This window comes from Solanum dulcamara, chromosome 2 (genome assembly GCF_947179165.1).
Source record: "Solanum dulcamara chromosome 2, daSolDulc1.2, whole genome shotgun sequence".
Classification (NCBI taxonomy): domain Eukaryota; kingdom Viridiplantae; phylum Streptophyta; class Magnoliopsida; order Solanales; family Solanaceae; genus Solanum; species Solanum dulcamara.
The window spans coordinates 79230352-79249732 of NC_077238.1; the positions used below are offsets into that span (position 1 = coordinate 79230352).

The 19381-nt window shown below is 34.0% G+C and overlaps 1 protein-coding gene across 3 annotated transcripts; it reads left to right on the plus strand.

Moving 5' to 3' along the window:
- Positions 1 to 1260: 1260 nt before the first annotated feature.
- LOC129880919 (uncharacterized) lies at positions 1261 to 18638 on the plus strand. Of its 3 annotated transcripts, XM_055955178.1 has the most exons (16): positions 1261 to 1655; positions 4582 to 4734; positions 4826 to 4942; positions 5248 to 5332; positions 5426 to 5534; positions 5632 to 5699; positions 5784 to 5909; positions 5985 to 6046; positions 6161 to 6910; positions 7175 to 7378; positions 7497 to 7557; positions 9006 to 9119; positions 13867 to 13980; positions 14088 to 14174; positions 14726 to 14781; positions 18073 to 18638. In XM_055955178.1, exons 1-15 carry the CDS (start codon positions 1558 to 1560, stop codon positions 14750 to 14752), a joined length of 2175 nt encoding a protein of 724 aa, XP_055811153.1. In that variant the 5' UTR covers positions 1261 to 1557; the 3' UTR covers positions 14753 to 14781; positions 18073 to 18638. The 3 variants fall into 3 exon arrangements, with proteins under 3 accessions (XP_055811153.1, XP_055811151.1, XP_055811152.1); XM_055955176.1 differs by having other exon boundaries at positions 5985 to 6910; XM_055955177.1 differs by having other exon boundaries at positions 5985 to 6910; positions 14726 to 14774.
- The last annotated feature ends 743 nt before the right edge of the window (positions 18639 to 19381 follow it).

Genomic DNA, 19381 nt, shown 5'->3' on the forward strand with positions numbered 1-19381 from the left:
AAAAATTAAAATTATTTAATATATACTAAAGGGACTATTTTAAATCCGTCCTTGAAATGAATCAAAACTGTTCAATACAGTTAGTAAACTGCGTCTTATGAGTAAACTTCTCAGAGTGAAATTTCTGAATGAGATTTTTTTAAAAAAAATATACTATCCCATCATTTTGAATAATATTTTTTCTTTCTCCCCCCCCTTAGATTTATTAGACTTTAATTTAATGGATTTATTAGACTTTAATTTAAATACTTCTAAGAAAAATAAAAAACAAATTAATTTTATTTTAATAGATCTGCCTTATTTATATATGTCTAAGAAGTCTTATAAATTACTCCATTTCTATGATATTATTTAATAAGTTTAATTTAGTGTAATTTAGTTTTTTAATCTATTTTTTATGAGTTAATATTTTCTTAGAAAATGTTCTAAAAGCTAAATAAATACTTATTATAAATTAGAGAGAGTGGTAGTACCATTCGTCTCGGAACGGAATAAACATAATATTATCACATAAATTTAAATGAAAACATTATTAATTAAATATAATTATGATAAAAGTCAATAAGGAAACATATCACGTACTTTATCTATTCATTTTTATTTTTCATTTGTTGCAAAAAGAATATTTTACGAGAATTGTTTTATTAAACTTTGTTACGACATTATTAGTTATTACACAAGTTTGGCATTTTCCACATGTCTTCATGTTAAATACTTTTTAAATTCTCCACCATAGCCCATATATATATCTATATATATTATATATATATATATAGATATTAATTCTTCATTCATATATATTATGTATTTTTTTCGTTTCAAATTGTTTGTCTTATTTTTTTTTAACTCGTTTGACAAAAAGTTCTCTTTCTTTTTGGAATTCTTTTAATTTTAATTTTCTACATTACATGTTTAAGATCACAAATTTTTAAAATATTTTGATATATTTTAAATATCTTTAATTTAAAACTGCAAAATTTAATTATTTTTTTAAAAATTTCATATAAAATTAAAAACGGAGAAAGTAATTGAAATTGTCCTCAATATATATAAATTGATCAATTTAATCCTTCATATATCACTACACATAATCAAATAGTTTTTAATACATAAAAACAGATAACTACTTTAGTGTGTATATATATATCACGTAATGAAAATAGTCTTTAATATATGAAAAAAATATTTCTAAATATTAATAAAATGATGCAAAATAAAAAAAATCTGTTAAATTTAAACTCTGATATATTTCTAGGTATTCCCTTTTCTTCCAAACGAAAAGGGCATATCCGTCAAATAGATTACTGTCCGAAGCCGGAAAATCAAAATCCAAGTTAGAGTACTTCTTCCCATTTCTCCATTTTCCCTCTTCCCGTTTTGCCCCTCTGCAAGATCTCAACGCCGTCGCCTTCCCGGAAAATTCATCCAATTTAGAAATTTCAGTCGAATCGCAGTTTTTTTTGTTTTGTATTAATCTGAATTTTCGGAGAAAAGTTTGTTTAAATTCATTGAATTGACTGAAGAAATTGGGGTATGAGATTTTATTAGGGGATAGTTATGAGATCGTCTATGTCGCTTGAGAATTCAAGCAGTGCTCCGTCGACGTCGAGGAGTTCTCCTCCTGCGGCATCTCAAAACCTCAATTGTAAACACAGGTCTAAATCTACAAACCCTTATTTTTATCTGAATTTTGCATTTTTAGTAGCTTATCTTATTCACAGATCTGAAATTTCAGCTTTTTTTCGATAATTCTATAACGCCTGGAATTCAACTGAGATTTGATAGATTGATCTGATGCTTGTCCGAAATGTGTGTGCTTTTGGATGATCGTAATTGCAATATTTGTATTTTGTAGTTCCCAAAACAATAACATTAACAACTACACCTCAATTCCGAGCTTACTGGGGTCGGCTATGTGAATCATCTTTCTCCATGTATACCCCTCCTAGTCCAATAGGAGTATTCAGTAATGCAGATTTATTGTAGAATTTATCTACATCTTACAAGATTTTAGAACTCCTAGTGTACATTAGAACCCAAGTAAACCCCCAGGATGCTAAAAAGGGAACTTTTATATCTGTGAAGTGAAATGAAATTGGAGAAAGAGGTGATGGTAAAGAGTCATCTTTGCATAACAAGGGTGGGAATGGGGTGGGGTGGTGGTGTAGAAGTGTGAAGTTGGGACAACAAGGAGCAGAGATGGTCCACTTGCAGTCAGCAATATTCTAGCCCAAATCAGACCAATATCCATGTAAATAGAAGAATATATTGGTCCATTGAAGGTGAAGAGCCTGTATGATTGGCCTTGGAAATGAATACGGAGAATGAATGCACCCACAAGAAGTGGCATATTTTAGCTAGCTGAGAGTTTTAGGAGCATGCTCAACACATGATAATTTGTGCAAAAGAGGTATTGCATCATACAGTAGATGTTATTTTGTTTCTGCACTGTTTATTAGCAAGAGAATCTGGGACTCTTTCTGGTATATATTGGGGATACATGGATGACTAAAGGAAGCACTTGTAAGCTGGGGCAAATGGAGAGTTGGGAAAACCATCAAAACACTTGGAAGATGATCCCATTAAGTATTATTTGGGGTATTTGAAATCAAACGTGTTCCGATAGAATTCCAACTCCAATTCATGTTTTAAAATCTAGATGTCTACTCAATCTTTTTGCTTGGTGTAAGCACTGTAATGTAAACAATTCCATTCTATTTTTCTTGATTTTGTAAGCTCCTTGAATTTTTAGATAGGACTCATAGGAATCAAAGAAACTAACAACTTTTTTTTAAATACTGATTTGCATCCACTGGATATTTATTGAATGAAATTCCATTTTACCTGATAAAAAAAGGAGTCCAGCCATGTATCTGTCCAAAATCCAGCCATGTAACTTGAACAGTGTCCAGTTAGCTCATAAGTCATTTTTGCTGCAAGCCAGCCCTTTTGTCAGTAGACACCACTCCACGAATTAAATGTCTTATTTTCCTTATTACCCTACCACTGAAATTTTTTACATGGTTTATCCATTTTTTGTGCCACTGCTAAAGGTAAAGGGAATAAAGACATAGTGTAAGGGGATAAAATGTTCAGTACATTGTTGATGAGCACTGACCAAGAGAGAGACTTTCTCCTCCAGCAAGAAAGTTCCGTCTTGCACTTCTCTAGAATGCTATTCCAAATAGTTGTAGATTTAGATTTTGCCCCCAAAGGTGGGCCCAGATAAGTAGTAAGGAAAGAGCCTAGTATGTAGCCAAAATACCAACAATTTCCAGTAGATTTTAGACATCGTTTACTAGATAAAGAATACTCTTGGAATAATTGATAAAGAGGCCAGACACTCCTTCAAAGAACAGAAGTATCACGTGCATCTAAAGAATCTATTCCTTCTCTGCCTCACAGAAAACCAGAGAATAATCGCGTGAGGTACATTTCTCCCTGGTCTTCCTGACTTTGGTTAAAATCGTTAATCCATCCTTGCAATCATGCCGCTGGAAACATTCTACTTTGGTCTTCCATAATCAAGGTGAAAAGGAAAGGAGTGACAGGGTCTCCTTGTCTTGAACCTTTTTTGTGTAGCAAAAGAACCCTTGGAAGATCCGTTGATTATAAAGGACAACTTGACTGTGAAACTATATAAGTGGGTCCAGTTGATCCATATTTCCCTGGAACTCATTGACCTTAACACGTTGACAAAAAATTCCTGTGAACATTGTTAAGGGCTTTCACAATATCTTATATCCATAGAATACTTGCCTTTTTCTATCAAAGTCTGGAGTCAAGGCACTTGTTTGTGATAAGTGATGCATCAGTAATCTGCCTCTCCCTCAAGGCCATCTGATGGGCAACTAGCTTGCTTATAATAGTTTTAGTTTGTTAGCAAGAAGTTGGGACACACTATTGAAGTTACTGATCAAACTTCTGGGCCTATAATCCTTTGCTCCCTTCCTAAAAGCATTTTCAGGGAGTAAGCTACATATAAGGTGTGCAGACTTATTTAGAAAAAAACTCATGAGAGAAAGAAATTTGTTACCCTAATCAGTCCCTCCTTGATAATACATCAACATCTCTCATGAACTCCATATTAAAATTTGTTTCCAGTAAAATCTGTTCACTGGAACCTGAAACAAAGAGGCCCTATTAAGGTGAATTGGCCTTGTAATTAAATTTGGAAAGTAAAAATTCCAATGAAGGTGTCTTGTTTTGTTTGTTTGGTGATTAGGAAAGCATGCCTAACTCATGTCAATTTACAAAGAAGAGGTCTTCCCAATATATGTGGCACTATTTGACTGGGCACAATTTTTTTGAAAGAAATGAAAACTTTTGAAGCTTGTGGCCTAAAACAAGCCATATACATTTGTATGGTTATAAATCATCTCATTAAGTTAAATTTAGCACAAAGGTTACTGTAGTAGGAATGTATAATAATAATCATGATATAGTTCAAATATTAGTATCTTAGGATAAATAATTGGATATTTAGCCAAGTAAATTTCGTGAGCATATGGAATGAGTTAGATGACTTTTATCTGCTATTGTTTTGGTTGCTGATATGGTTTATTTCTCTACATGCTACAGTAATGTCTTTCAGCTGTTAACAAGGAGGGAGGTAACTCCTCGAACTAAACGCGCTTCCAGAAAGTTTTGGGGTGAGAATACTAAATGTACTCTTGACTCCTATGGGTTAAAACGCGAAGTGGCAAGTGATGCTAGACGGGGACTAATGTCGTGGTAACTTTATTATCTCTTTTTTTTTTCCTGTAACATTTGATAGAATCTGATCCACCCTTTTTTCTCTGTCTGTCTCATTTAATTATTGCAGGGTAGAGGCAGAGTCATTGCAACATTTATCTGCCAAGTATTGCTCACTGTTGCCTCCTCCAAGGTCTACCATTGCAGCAGCATTCAGTCCTGACGAGCGGACACTTGCTTCTACGCAGTCAGTCTCTCTTCGATTACATAGACATGTACAATCTGTGCTATGTTATGCTAGTTTTGTATCTATCTGTTCAATTTGATCGTAGTTATCTTAATTGTCTAGCTCTCCCATCTTGCAAAATACCTATTCATTAACCATAGTCCATATGGAGATATGCAAAATTGTGATGTTGTCATTTGTGAATTCTCCCTCTTTATTGATAAAGTAAGATACACAGGCAAGAATTTTACTTGTATTGGTTGGGACTAATCTCAGCAACTTTACTTTGCTAAGTTTACTGACATATAATTTTCCCGTGGTGGCAGTGGAGATCACACAGTGAAAATAATTGACTGCCAAACTGGGAAATGCTTAAAGGTTTTGAGTGGACACCGCAGGACACCTTGGGTGGTGAGACCATTTTCTTCTTCTTTTTTTTTTTCAGAATGTCTTGGAATATCACCTTTCTTCCTGGATATCTTACATTCTGGTTGACATCTGTAGGTTCGTTTCCATCCATTGTACCCTGAAATACTTGCAAGTGGAAGTTTGGACCATGAAGTTCGGTTGTGGGATGCAAAAACTGCAGAGTGTATAGGAACGCGTGATTTTTGTAATGACCTTTAACATCTCAGTAGTTAAAAGAAAAAAGTGTGCACACTTTACTCTTTTCTTTTGACTGTAACTAGTGAAATATTCATTTCCTACAGATCGTCCCATTGCATCCATTGCATTCCATGCCCAGGGGGAAGTTCTGGCTGTTGCTTCAGGCCACAAGGTAAAAAAGTCGGACTCAAACACTCTTTTGGGTGATTTACATTTCATGTTCTTGTAGTGGTGCTGATTTTGCAATCTATGACAGCTTTACATATGGCACTATAACAGAAGAGGAGAGGCTCCTTCACCAGCAATTATACTGAAGACACGGCGTTCTCTTCGTGCTGTGCATTTCCACCCACATGCCGCCCCGTTTCTTTTAACAGCTGAGGTATCACTATGTTTTTTGGTGACTTGAGCTGTGAATTATGATTGCCTTAGATGCCTTCAACCCTTTATTTTGTAGGTCAACGATCTGGACTCATCAGATCCCTCAATGGCTCGTGCGACCTCTCCGGGAAACTTGCGGTATCCTCCTCCTACTGTGTATTTGACTAATGCTCATTCCACCTATCAATCTGCTTCAGCAAATGAACTGCCTATCATGTCTCTACCATTCCTGATCTGGCCTTCAATTGCTAGAGGTGATCCTAGAATGCTCATGCAGCAGAGTGATACAGATGTGGGATCTGACAGTATACAGCAGAGAGCAGACACTTCGTCATCTGTCCGCCTTCTTACATATTCAACTCCATCCGGCCAGTATGAACTTTTATTGTCGCCTATTGAGCAAAGTGCATCTCCTGCACAAGAAGCTCATACTAGTTCTTCTGTCAGGGAAAACGAGACAGGTACTCAACCTTTAGTTGATCCCATGGAGACTGATGTGCTGCCAGAAGAGAGAAACAATCAATTTTTCCCTTTTAGTGACCCGGCATACTGGGAGTTGCCTTTTTTGCAAGGATGGTTAATTGGCCGAAGCCAAGCTGGCCAACAAACAACTCGTTCAGAGCTTAGTGGTGCTACCATCAATCCATCAACTTATGGTGAACTGGAAAATCCTTCTGCTGTTCCCTTGGTAATTTCAAGCAATAGTCATCCAAGATCTGGAAGATCTGGTTCTCGGCACCGTTCTTCACGCTCTCGAGCGATCCCTGTTGCTGAAGCTGGTGATGGTGCTGCCCCCATTAATGTTGTGCATGATGAGAGTGATTCTCAAACTTCTATTGGTCGCATCCAGTCTGAGATAGCTACTTCGCTAGCTGCAGCAGCAGCTGCTGACTTACCCTGCACTGTGAAACTCAGAATATGGCCTTATGATATTAAGGTTCCATCTGCACCACTTGATGCTGAAAGATGTCGCTTAACAATACCTCATGCCGTACTTTGCAGGTGGGAATGATATGTACTGTTTCAAATCCTTGGCTTGACAACCTATGTATAAGCTTTTAAAGACACTGGGATATTAAGCTGTCATGAAGAATCATCTTGAACCTAATATTTCTGTTGGAGTAGTTGATGACTAGCCTCTTAGCCCTATACTTCGTAAAATTTTCACGTATTAATTTGACAGTTCCTAATTTGCCTGTCAGAATGAAAATAGATATGTTGTTAGATGAACTCTTCTGAATGCTTACATTGAGGTATTAATTTCAGTGAAATGGGAGCCCATTTTTCACCATGTGGGAGATTTTTAGCAGCTTGTGTTGCATGTATTCTGCCAAACTTGGACTCTGATCCTGGTTTTCATGGTCATCTTCATCATGATACTATGGCAGCTGCTACTTCTCCAACCAGACATCCTGTTGCTGCCCACCAGGTTATGTATGAGCTGCGGATATATTCCCTGGAGGAGGCAACGTAATTACCGAATCATAATAGCTTCTTTTTTTCTTTCTTTTCTGTCTAATTTCTCCCCCATTCTTTATTTGTATTCCTGCTATGATTGTTGGTTACTTGATATCTTTGTCATGTGTAGGTTCGGTTCCGTGCTTGCAGCTCGGGCAATTAGAGCTGCTCATTGTTTAACTTCAATTCAGGTAAATGCTTCATTTAGGTTCATGCCTTTGTTTTATTGAACTTTTTTTCTGGTAGAAAAAGAGCAGTTCTACATGGAATTAAACGCTGGATCTTATTCTTTCTTTTTGCCTTTTCTTTTTCTAAGGAAATAAAACTCTAGATCTAAGAGTTTTTGTTTTAAAACTTAGAGGAAATGGGAAATATATTAGATCTATATGAAAGAGAGAAGTAGAGGAAAGGGTTTTGGGGAGGTAGGACTTCAAACCTTACTCTTACCTTTGTGGGGATAGGAATCCTGTTTCCGATAGACCCTCGTCTCAAAAGAGAAGTTATTGAAGTAGGATAGCAGGAAAATATGGCAACAAATTAGCACGATACGAGGCAAATGAAGCAAAAGATGTAATACATATTGGAGAATAAGAAACTACATTACTACTTTATACTACTCCCTCCGTTTCAATTTGTTTGACCTATTTTGACTTGGCGTGGAGTTTAAGAAAATAAAAATGACTTTTAAATCTTGTGGTGTTAAATTAAACATATGTCAAATGCACCAAAATAACCTTTAATCTTCTTGTCCTAAATATGTCGTGTGGAGAGTTGAAATTAAAGAGTTGCTAAAAAGGGAAAGGGCCATTCCTTTTTGAAATGGCCTGGCTAAAAAGGAAAGTAGGTCAAAGAAATTGAAACAGAGGGAGTACTACTAATAAGAAGGAGAGGAGATGAGGCTAGCCCCTGCCTCTCCCACAAAAAGTGCAAAACCTACTATCCTTTTATCCTAATCCTCGATTTTCAGACCTTCCTATCTAGGGTAATTTCCTCAGTAAGTTGAAGTTGTGCCATGTCCCTATCTAATTACCCTCCCCAGTTCTTCCTCGACCTACCTCTACCTCTTAACTCCTGCTACTGCCAACTTTTTGCACCTCCTTACTGGCACATCCGCGCACCTCCTCTTCACATGTTTGAATTCTCAGCCTCACTTCCCTCATCTTGTCTACCACGGAGGCCATTCCCACCTTGCCCCATATAACTTTGTTCCTAATTTTATGTCTCCTAGTATGCCCACACATCCATAGCATCCCCATTCTTTACACATAAAGAACCAACTAGCACAATTGATTGTCCTCTTTCTCAACTTTTTTTTGCTTTAGGATCATCCCCTCGTTGCTAGCCAAGTGAAGAAACATGCCTTTCTCGGAACTAATAAGCTCCTCGTAATAGGACTTCACGGAAAAGATGCCATTCCCCCCTGCCCCCTTCTCCCTACATCATTACAACATACCTTTCATAAATTGCTTAATTCTTATTTTTGTTAAGTTAGTCAATCATTGGCAACTTAACTTATCCAGAAGGAAAAAGTTACTCAAATATTGACACATAATAGTAATACTCTGTTTTTCTTGGACTATGCTTTGTTGCCTATCGATCTGAAACATTGATTGGGGCTCCTTGTCTATTGTAATTGCAGTTTTCTCCAACTTCAGAGCATCTGTTACTTGCTTATGGGCGTCGCCATAGTTCACTACTGAAAAGTGTTGTGATTGATGGAGATACAACTATACCCATTTACACTATTCTTGAGGTGAGAAACATCTTATGTTTGGGCTTAAGAAATTATTAAGTTTATTGCTACTTTCATGGGTCTTTATAGCTGCGTTATGTAAACACTTGTTGATGCTTGTTTCAGTTTATGATGCATAATTTTTGCTTTGGTCTAAAATGTTAATGTAATTATTGAAATATTTTTAGAAGCCTATAGACATTTCAAGAAATTAACTTAAAACCATGACATGGTGTTTTCCTAGATAGTGAGATCAAAGAGATATTATTTCTATCAACTTATCGACAAAAAACATGAGAGTAGCTTTACAGATCTTCATACATCTGTGAAAGATAGAAACCTTAACTAGATCTACTTCAAGTGAAGAATGTTGTGAGGAGTATGTTGGTTAGAGAAGTAGGTGTCAAGATGATATCCATGTAAAGGTTGGAAGTAGCTTGAAGAGGTTAGAGTTGTATTGGCTAACTAAGCTTTTAAATTTTAGAGTGAAGTGTCAAAAATTCTCTTTTTTTGAGTTTCATACCTAAATTATCACTCATTAGTTTGAGAAACACATGTCTCTCTTTTATTTCACTCTCTTGATGGTGTGTGTACTACACTCTCTCTTTTATTTAAAAAAGTTGCCACATGACACTCCACATGGACAAAACATTCCACCTTGACAAAATTAAATAGATTATTAGTATTAGTTAGAAGTTAAAGATTAAAGTATCACAATCCCCACCAAAAAAAAGAAATTAACTTTTATTTAAAATAAAATTTAAAGCATTTTTCTTACCCCACTCCACCACCTCCTCCCACCGTACCCCCCCCCCCCCCAAATTTTTAATTTATTTTATAAAAGTTTAAGAAAAAGAGAAATATTTTTGTCAAAAAAAAGTAGTATTTATATCATTCGTGGGTGCGGTTCATCCCCCCCCCTCCTCAACCTCCCCCCTACTTCCAAAAAAAAACATTTAGATATTATTTTTATTTTTTTTAAAAAAATAATCCCACGCCACCCCACCTAATCCTCCGCTCCCAATTTCTTTCCATTTTTCTCGTTTTGTGTTAAATATGTACATATGTTTTTAGGAAAGTTTCTACTTACCACAAGATTTTTTTAAAATAAAATTTTCATTTCTGTTAAATTCGGTACGCAAGTAGGAAAAAATATTTTTCTAAAACAAATGTATATATCTAACACAAAACGAGAAAAATATTTTTAAAAAATTGGAAGTGGAGGGTTAGATGGGTGGGGTAGAATTTTTTTTTTTAAAAATAAAATCTAATTTTTTTGGGGGAAGGAGTGGGTGGTTTTGGGGGGGGGGGGGGAAGGGTTGAAGTAAGATTTTTTAAAAAACTTTTATAAAATCAATTTAAAAAAATGGGGGTGGGGTGGTTTGGGGTCGGGTACGGGGGAGTAGATGGTGGAGTGGGGTAATAAAAATATTTTAAATTTTATTTTAAAAAAATCAATTTCCTTTTTTGGGATACTGATACTTTTTATCTTTAACTTTTAACTGATACTAATAGTTTAATTTTTGTCAAGGTGAAATGTTTTATCCATGTGGAGTGCCATGTGGCAAGATTTTCTCAAATAAAAGAGACAGTGTATTACCACACCACTGAGGTGTGTTTCTCAAATTAATGAGTGATAGTTTAGGTAGGAAACTCATACTTCCAATAGTTTAGGTATGAAACTTAAAAAAAAGAGAGGATAATTTAGGCGTATTTTTGACACTTCACTCTAAATTTTATTTTGAGGAGTAGAAAGATACAAAATGAGTGGAGAAAGAGTGATATGAAAGAATGAGGAAGTTGTACAAACTATCCTGGTATTCAATTTCTGGATTATGTATAAAAGTTTTGAAAAGAATAATGGTGCATAGATTTAGGGGCATTATAATAGTGGCAGATAACTAATTTGGATTTATATTGTGTGGGTGGCGCCAAGAGATACACTTGGAGTGTTGGAACAAATACAATATTCGCTCAGAACAGAAAGAAAGATGGAAGATTGTCCCACCTTGCATTTGGTGGACAGTTTGGAAAGAGAGAAATCAAATGTGTTTGAATACAATATTAGCTCTATCCAGATATGGAAGGTATAAAAACTTTTGTTAATGTTCTAGGGTCTCTATAAGTTGTTTTTAGTTTAGAATATCTTCCTATATTCCCTTTTGTGACTATGGGTAGCTACAGTTTTACGTTGTAGCAAATAGTTAATACAAAAAAATAGTTACCTTCTCAAAAAAATGGATTTATATTGTGTAGATTTATAATGGAGGTTTTGTCTTTTGCAAAAAGAAATGACGAAAATTTATAGAGAAAGGATGGAAGTATTTTTTTCCATGGTAGTTCGATTGATCTAGAGAAAACATTTGATAAAGTGACGAAAAACCTTAAGAGTGGATGTTTGAAGGAAAAAAGGATTTATCAAATTCAAATTTATACATACCATAAAAGGATATTTATATAGAGAACATTGGTGGATAAAGTTACCTAGTGCCCGTGTTGGTGAGAGTTGAGAGGTAGCAGGTGTCCTATGGAATTACCCGAGGTGCGCATAAGTCGGCCCGGATACCACGGTTATTAAAAATCCACTAAGGGGTCGTTTGGTTTGAATAAAAGTTATGATGAGATTAGTTATGATGGGATAAGTTATGATGAGATGAGTTATGCTGAGATTATTTCTTATTGATTATTTGGTTTGTTATATTCAAAATAATATGCATTGCATAAATTTAAAGAATAATTTGTTTGTTTACAAAAATACCCTTCACTTTTTTTTTTATATTTTCTTTGCAAGATTTAGTTATTCATTCTTAAAGATAAAATTTCATTTTATTTAGCGTATATATTTTTGTGTGTGCATTTCCATTATGGTACCATATGTATTTAAAAATAAAACTTTCATCTTATTTAGCTTTAAAATAGATCTTCCATCTTAAATTTGTTAAAATAAAAGAGGATTTATTATTTATATCACTTTATTTAAGCACTTATCACTCTTAAATTATAAAATATTAAAGTTTTCATTATAATTGATATATTAAATACAAGCTTTGAAGTGACTAAAAGAATATATAATTAAAAATGTGTAATTTAGTAGTAAAGAAATCAAAATATAAATAAACATAAAAATTAGTCAAATAAATTCATAAATAAAAATTATATTTATATAGTGTAATTTTTAATAGAAAAATATGAAGATTTATCATAAAAACAAGGAGTAGTGAATGTTGTGAATGTTATTATACATGGTATTAAAAATAATGTGAATATACGTGAATGTGAAAAGTGATGTATAAAAAGGGTTTAAAGGGATATATTTGTTATTTTACCCATTTTATCCCGGGATAAGTTATCCCGGGATTACTATACCACCCAAAGGGAGGGATAACTTATCCCGGTACTAAATATTAATCCCGAACTTACCAACCAAACAACAAATTAAATGACACTAATTTAATCCCATGACTATTTGGTGTTATCCTTCACACCGAACGACCCCTAAAGGCTCAGAGGAGTTTCCACAATTGTGAGTATATACTGATATATAACCTTAACCCTACTTGTTTATCCTAGTTATGGTTGAACTACCAATCCTGAATAAAATTGCACCAGGGAACCTTATCCTGAATATTATTGGTCAGTTCATCCCTTTTTTTTTTGGATAAGGTATAAAAAAGACTTACTATGTAAAAAAAGGGATGAAGTAACCAATAATATTCAAGAGGTTCTTTGGTGAATTCTATTTGTAGATTATATTGTGTTTATTGACACAGCTAGCAAGGGAATTAACCAAAACTTGAAACTGTAGAGAGCACTCTGAAGTGAAAGGGTTTTAGGAAAAGTCCAAGCGAGAATACAAATGCTGTAACTTTAGCCCCATAAGAAGAACAAAGATGAAGTAATGTGAGATGATATTATGATATCTAAGTGCCAATAATTTCAGGTATTTAAGTTTAGTCTTCTAAAATGGCATGATAGTTTGACCATGTCTCAAGTGGACACTCCATATGCATTAGGGTAGGTGCAATAGTATGACGACTCAATCTGCTATTACAAGACGAGGCAGACCTAAAATTACTTGGAGGAAAGTCGTAGACTTATAATTTCTCTTAATTAACTATGATTCTGATTAAGAACATAACACAATGGAATCAAATGATCCATTAATGCGATTCCAACTAGTTGTATAATGTTTAGTTGTTATTTTTAAATTTAACCTAGTAGCAAGCTTCTTAGACTAGTTAGAGACTTATGTGTCAGTGTAGAGACAAGCATAAGGTTTAGAAAACACCTAATTCGCTAAGAAGATAAACTATTTAGTTCTGATATTAAATGTGTCCGACTAGTTGATTGATTTTTTGATCTAATGTGCCCCAACAAGTTCGGCATTGATTCTAGTTGATTGATTGAGTAACCACTATCAAGGTAACCGTGAATAACTTGTGCAATGCGAATCAACCTTTCTTCCTTACTCTTTTGAGTAAGCATTTTCTGGAACTTCAATAGACATCTGCTTCAAGAGACAAGTCAAATACAACTTGCGTCATGCAAATAAAATAAGCCTTAAAGGTGAAAGCTGAGGCCTGAGACGTGGAAAAGCCCCAGAAGAGGAAGGAACGTAGTGACACTTCGGTTAAATAGGGGCAACGTAGATATCAATTTATCTCTTGAAATTGGATTCCTATGTGCTGGCAGCCGTAGGGGAAATTTTTCCTCTTTGTTTTGCATATTCTGTTTTCTCTAAGTCCTAAGTTGTACGTTTCTGAATCAGGTCTATAGAGTTTCTGATATGGAACTTGTGAGAGTTCTTCCCAGTGCGGAGGATGAGGTCAATGTCGCTTGTTTCCATCCTTCAATTGGTGGTGGTCTTGTCTATGGAACCAAGGTAACCAATATAGACTTTCTTTGAGCTTTTATGTTTCTTGGTCCTAAAGATAAATATATTCTCGTCTTAAAAAGATCATCATGATTTATTTTCCTCTAATTTTGCAGGAAGGGAAGTTGAGGATTCTCCAATATGACAATTCGAACAGCCTGGGTCGCACAATATCGTGTACTCCTGTCGAGAACATGCTCGAGGTATATTAAGGGTTTACTTCTTCTGAATCAGCTGTTATTAGTCATGATTTTAGGAGTTGCGGCTTTTTTACCAGCAATTTTCTTTTTAGGCAGTGATGGTCATTTGATATATCAAGCTTTGTTTTTAGATTGTCTAGAATAAGATATAATTGCCATTACTACTTTCTCTATCCAATATGTCACACTTTCCTTTTTAGTTTACCCAAAACAAATGACATTTTTCTATATTTAGCAACAATTGTTTTTTTCAGTGACATGATTTTATAGCCCCAAATTATTTTTGACATGTTTTAGACAAGTTTCAAGAGTCCTCCCCCCCCCCCCCCAAACTCTGTGGCACTGTCACATAAATTGGGATAGAGTTAGTAATAAAAAAGGTACAGTCCCTCCGGTCACCTTCCCCTGTGAGCCTTGAAAAGATAAGCCAAAGCCATTGATATTCTCATATGCAAACAGCTTTAACTAAGTTGACAATGAATTTGAAGTGAGTATTTTAGTCTGAGATAACTCACATCTGTTACTCACATCAGTATCTTGTAAATTGAATGCAGGTCCCGTCGTATGCTTTAGAAGGCTAGTAACTTGTGATGATAGGAGAAGGTGATAGGTATATTTCATTTGGCAACTATTTTTGCCATCGTATTTTCTTGCATCCGTATTTTGATAACTTCTCTTTTGAGCTGAGGATCTATCGGAAACAACCTCCCTACCCCTCAAAGGCAGTGATAAAGTCTGCGTACATCCTACCCTCCTCAGACCCCACTTATGGGATTACACTGGGTATGTTGTTATTGGTGAATGTTGGGATAGTGGCACTTGCTTCTTTCCTGCATTTCCTATTTCTTTTGTGATTGGAAAAAATCAATAGGCGCTTTAAGCCAGACTTGGTTACCAGTTGCTGTTTTGAAGTGGGAAGTGTTTGCAGTCTGCAATGTTACTATCTTTTAGGGGTCGTTTGGTGTGGTGGATAAGGCAAAATAATCATGGGATAAATTTTTAGCACCCCTCAATAGCTTGTTTGGTTACAAAGTGTGGATAACTTATCCCATGATTAATAATTATGACTGGGATAAGTTATCCCTACTTGTGGGTGAAATACTAATTCTGAGATAACTTATCCCGGGATAAAAATATAAAATAACAAAAGTACCCCTTAAACCATCTTTTATACATCACTTTATATACATTTATATTAAAATAATTTTTAATACCATTTATAACAAGATTCACAATCTTCACTATTCTTTATTTTATGATTATATATTTTCCATTAAAAAATTACACTATATAATTATATTTTTTATTTATGAATATATTATATGTTGAATTTATTTAACTGATCCTTATGTTTATTTATATTTTGACTTCTCTTAAAATGTTCACTCCACTATTAAGTTACACATTTTTAATTAAACAGTCTTGTAATCACTTTAAAATTTGTATCTTTTATATCAATTAAAATGAAGATAATTTTAATATTTTACAATATATGAGTGATATGTGTTTAAATGAAGTGACATCAACGATAAAATCTCTTTTACTTTAACAAACTTAAAATGAAAGATTTATTTGTAATCTAAATAAGATGGATGTTTTATATTTAAAAACACATGACATAATTATGAAAATGCACACAGAAAATTAATTAAGTTAAATAAAATAAAAATTTTACTTGTAAGAGTGAATAACTAAAGCTTGCAAAGAAAGTGTAAAAAACTAAATGAAATGAAGGGTATTTTCGTAAACAAATAACTTATTCTTAGAAATTATATCATGCATATTATTTGAATACAACAAATCAAACAACCAATAAAAAATCACCTCAGCATAACTTATCCCATTATAAATAATGTCATCATAACTTATATTCAAACCAGGGGTTGTTTGGTATGATGGATAAGAGGAGTTAATCTCGGGATAATTTTTGAGTGGCCTTTAATTCCTTGTTTGGTTGCAAAGGCTGGAGAACTTATCCCAGGATTAACAATTAGTACTGGGATAAGTTATCCCTCCCAGGGGATGGAATAGTAATCACAGGATAACTTATCCTGGGATAAAGATATAAAATAACAAAAATATCCCCTTAAACTCTCTTTTATACACCACTTTTACATTCATGTATATTAACATAATTTTTAACAACATTTATAATAACATTCATAACTTTAATTAATTGTTGTTTTTATGATAATATATTTTTCTATTAAAAAAAATATTTTATAAATACAATTTCTATTTATGAATATATTATAAGTTGAATTTATTTGTTTAATTCTTATGTTTATTTATATTTTGATTTCTCTTAAAATGTTTACTCCACTACTAAATTACATATTTTTAATTAAATAGTTTATTACTAACTTAAAAAATTATATTTTATATAAAAATCAAAATGTAGATAATTTTAATAATAAAATTTCCTTTACTTTAATAAACTTAAAATTAAAATTTTATTTTTAAGCTAAATAAAATGGAAGTTTTATTTTTAAGCTAAATAAAATTTTTATTTCATTTAAAGTTAAATAAGATGGAAAATTTATTTAAAGTTAAATAAGATGAAAGTTTAATATTAAAAACACATGGCACAATCATGGAAATGCATAAATAAAAATATTTAAGTTAAATAAGTTTGGAATTTTATTTTTAGAAATGAATAACTAAAGCTTGCAAAGAAAATGTAAATAAATAAATAAATTAAATATGGTGGAAGATATTTTTGTAAACAAACAACTTATTCTTAGAAATTATGCAATGAATATAATTTTGAATATTACCAACCAAACAAGCAATAAAAACTACTCTCTCAGCATAACTAATTCCAGCATAACTTGTATCCAAACCAAACGACCTCTTAGAGTATTACGGGATGGTGCTTTTTACATATTCTTTCGTACTGCCATTGGGTGGCCGGGGGGGGGGGGGTTAATGTGTATGCATGAAGATGAGTCTATTGACGATGAAATGCAGATAAAATGGGATGATAGGGCTATGAACTGGAAGAAAATCAATTTTTTTTCAAATATAAATGCAGTTTGGGTGTGGCCGCAGTCTTATTTTAATTTGTAATCGTTTTTCACCATAAATACTAATCTTATTGTAAAAGTACGATTTAATGAAATTGTTTTCCACCGAGGATACAAGGGACATGATTCTTCCCACCAAGGCATCTTTAAGAACTGAACTAGACTTTGGTAGTGGAACATTCGTGTAATGGCATGTATTTAGCAACTTCAGCATGACATGAAGGACTGCTCCTTGGGTTAGCTGCTTTGTGGAAAATGGGAGAAAGGGAAATATGCCTCGTATCTCCATATGTCCTTTGTTATGGGGACGGGTTGATGGTGAATAGGTCTCTTTATCTGTCTGTCTTTGTTTTGACATTTCTTCAGAATAATGATTAATGACACTCCATATCTCATATACTAAGTTTTTTCTCTTGTTAAAGCATATCTTCAATTTTGGTGAAGTCTGTTAGCTTGATTGCTTGTGAATATTAAACAAACGAGTATAGCTTTTCCTGTGAATCGCTAGAAGGTCATGCTAATCGTATGAATCACTTTTACAATCTTGAAGTTTACCTATCATCTCTGCTTAAATTTGAAGCACTCAATGGCTTTAAATTGGGGTGGTTAAAGTGCATTCAAAGGAGTCATCACTTCGTGTGGCTTAGTTAATTGGAATGCCACGAAGATTCATCTTATTCTGCATTTATTTCACTTTATTCCAGACTGGTGGGGTTGGATTTTTGTTGAATTGCATCATCAAGATTAGTGTCTTGTGCCTCATTGTCAGAGAAGGATTGTGCCTTTGTGTTTGTTTTTTTCAATTTTAAAGCACTTCAGAGTTTCTCGACTTATTGTTGTTATTTAAGATTCCACTGAAGAGTATTACTATCCAGGGTCTCGTATCAATATACTAGTCCGGCTATGGCTAGCAGCTGCAAAGATGAGTGCTTTTTGCTGGGGACAATGAAACCTTGAACCTTAATGCAGTACAGCTACAGCCAGAATATGGAAGAGGTTTATACTTGAGCAGTTGAGCTTGTCTAACCTAGCCACTACTGATTTAAGACTTATGGCACTATCAGGGACCGAAAGATTCACAGAGCTTCTCGCTTGAACTACTACTACCCATGTGACTGCATGAGCGCTCTGGAGCTCTGTTTGACGGAAGGTAAGTGCTGGCGGGAATCGAGGGACTGTTTCTACAATTTTCTTGCGGATGACTTCATATGTACTTCAGGAATTTGATATCGATTTATTGGATATCTATCAGAAGAAAAAACAAAGGAAGAGAAAGATCCCAAACACATATTTGAGTAGTAGTTTCTATGATTACCTTTTTGTTATAATTTGTAAAAGAAATTCGCTCATTTTTCTTCTTCTTTCGGCTTTGCATGAGACGTTGTTAGTGTGTTTAAACGAACGCTTTCTAATATGGTTAATTTAAGTTACCCTTGTTGAATTGACAACACTCAGGGGGTGTTAGAATGACCACTTACTTGTATGCTTTGGTTCTCATTGCATGAAGATTTTTGTAACAATTATGGAGAGGTGTTCTCTAAAATCTGTAAATGAGATTTCATTTAATTAGGTCAATACGGATGGTCTTAAAAATTTTGGGTCAAAAAGTTGTCTGTCATATTTATAAAATACTCATAGACTAATATATACGATAAATTGAGAAAAATTATCTAATTCTTTTTTAATGGCTCCTGAATGCTAAAAAAGTGGTGTGAATTATGCCGATGCTACATGTATTGTTTCTTCAAATTGTTACGTAGGGTACTGTATAAGTCTTGCAAAAAAGTTAATTGAAAGTCGCATCACTAAAAAATTCATGGGCTAACACAAATGAAAAATTAAGAAAATCGTCTAATTCATGTTCAGTGGATCCTAAATGTTAAGAAAATGGCGTGGATCATGTCGAGGCGACACATACTATTCCTCTACATCGTTAGGGAGGGACTTGTAAAAGTTTAGCAAAAAATTTACCGAAAGCCATATCACCAAAAAATTCATGGGCTAACATATACGAAAAACTGAGAAAAACGCTTAATTAATGTTGAGTGACCCCTAAATGCTATGAAAATGGTGTGGATTATGTCGAGGCTACATGTACTATTCCTCTAGGTCGTTACGAAGGGTCCTGTAAAAGTTTTTTAAAATATTGACCGAAAGTCATATCACCAAAAAATTAATGGGCTA

What these genes read in the sequence shown, in the direction of transcription:
- LOC129880919 (XM_055955176.1), top strand. Translation starts at nt 1,558, where the DNA reads ATGAGATCGTCTATGTCGCTTGAGAATTCAAGCAGTGCTCCGTCGACG. An exon ending in CGGACACTTGCTTCTACGCA is followed by an intron (nt 4,943 to 5,247) that starts GTCAGTCTCTCT and finishes CCGTGGTGGCAG; the next exon opens with TGGAGATCACACAGTGAAAA. An exon ending in CTGTTGCTTCAGGCCACAAG is followed by an intron (nt 5,700 to 5,783) that starts GTAAAAAAGTCG and finishes AATCTATGACAG; the next exon opens with CTTTACATATGGCACTATAA.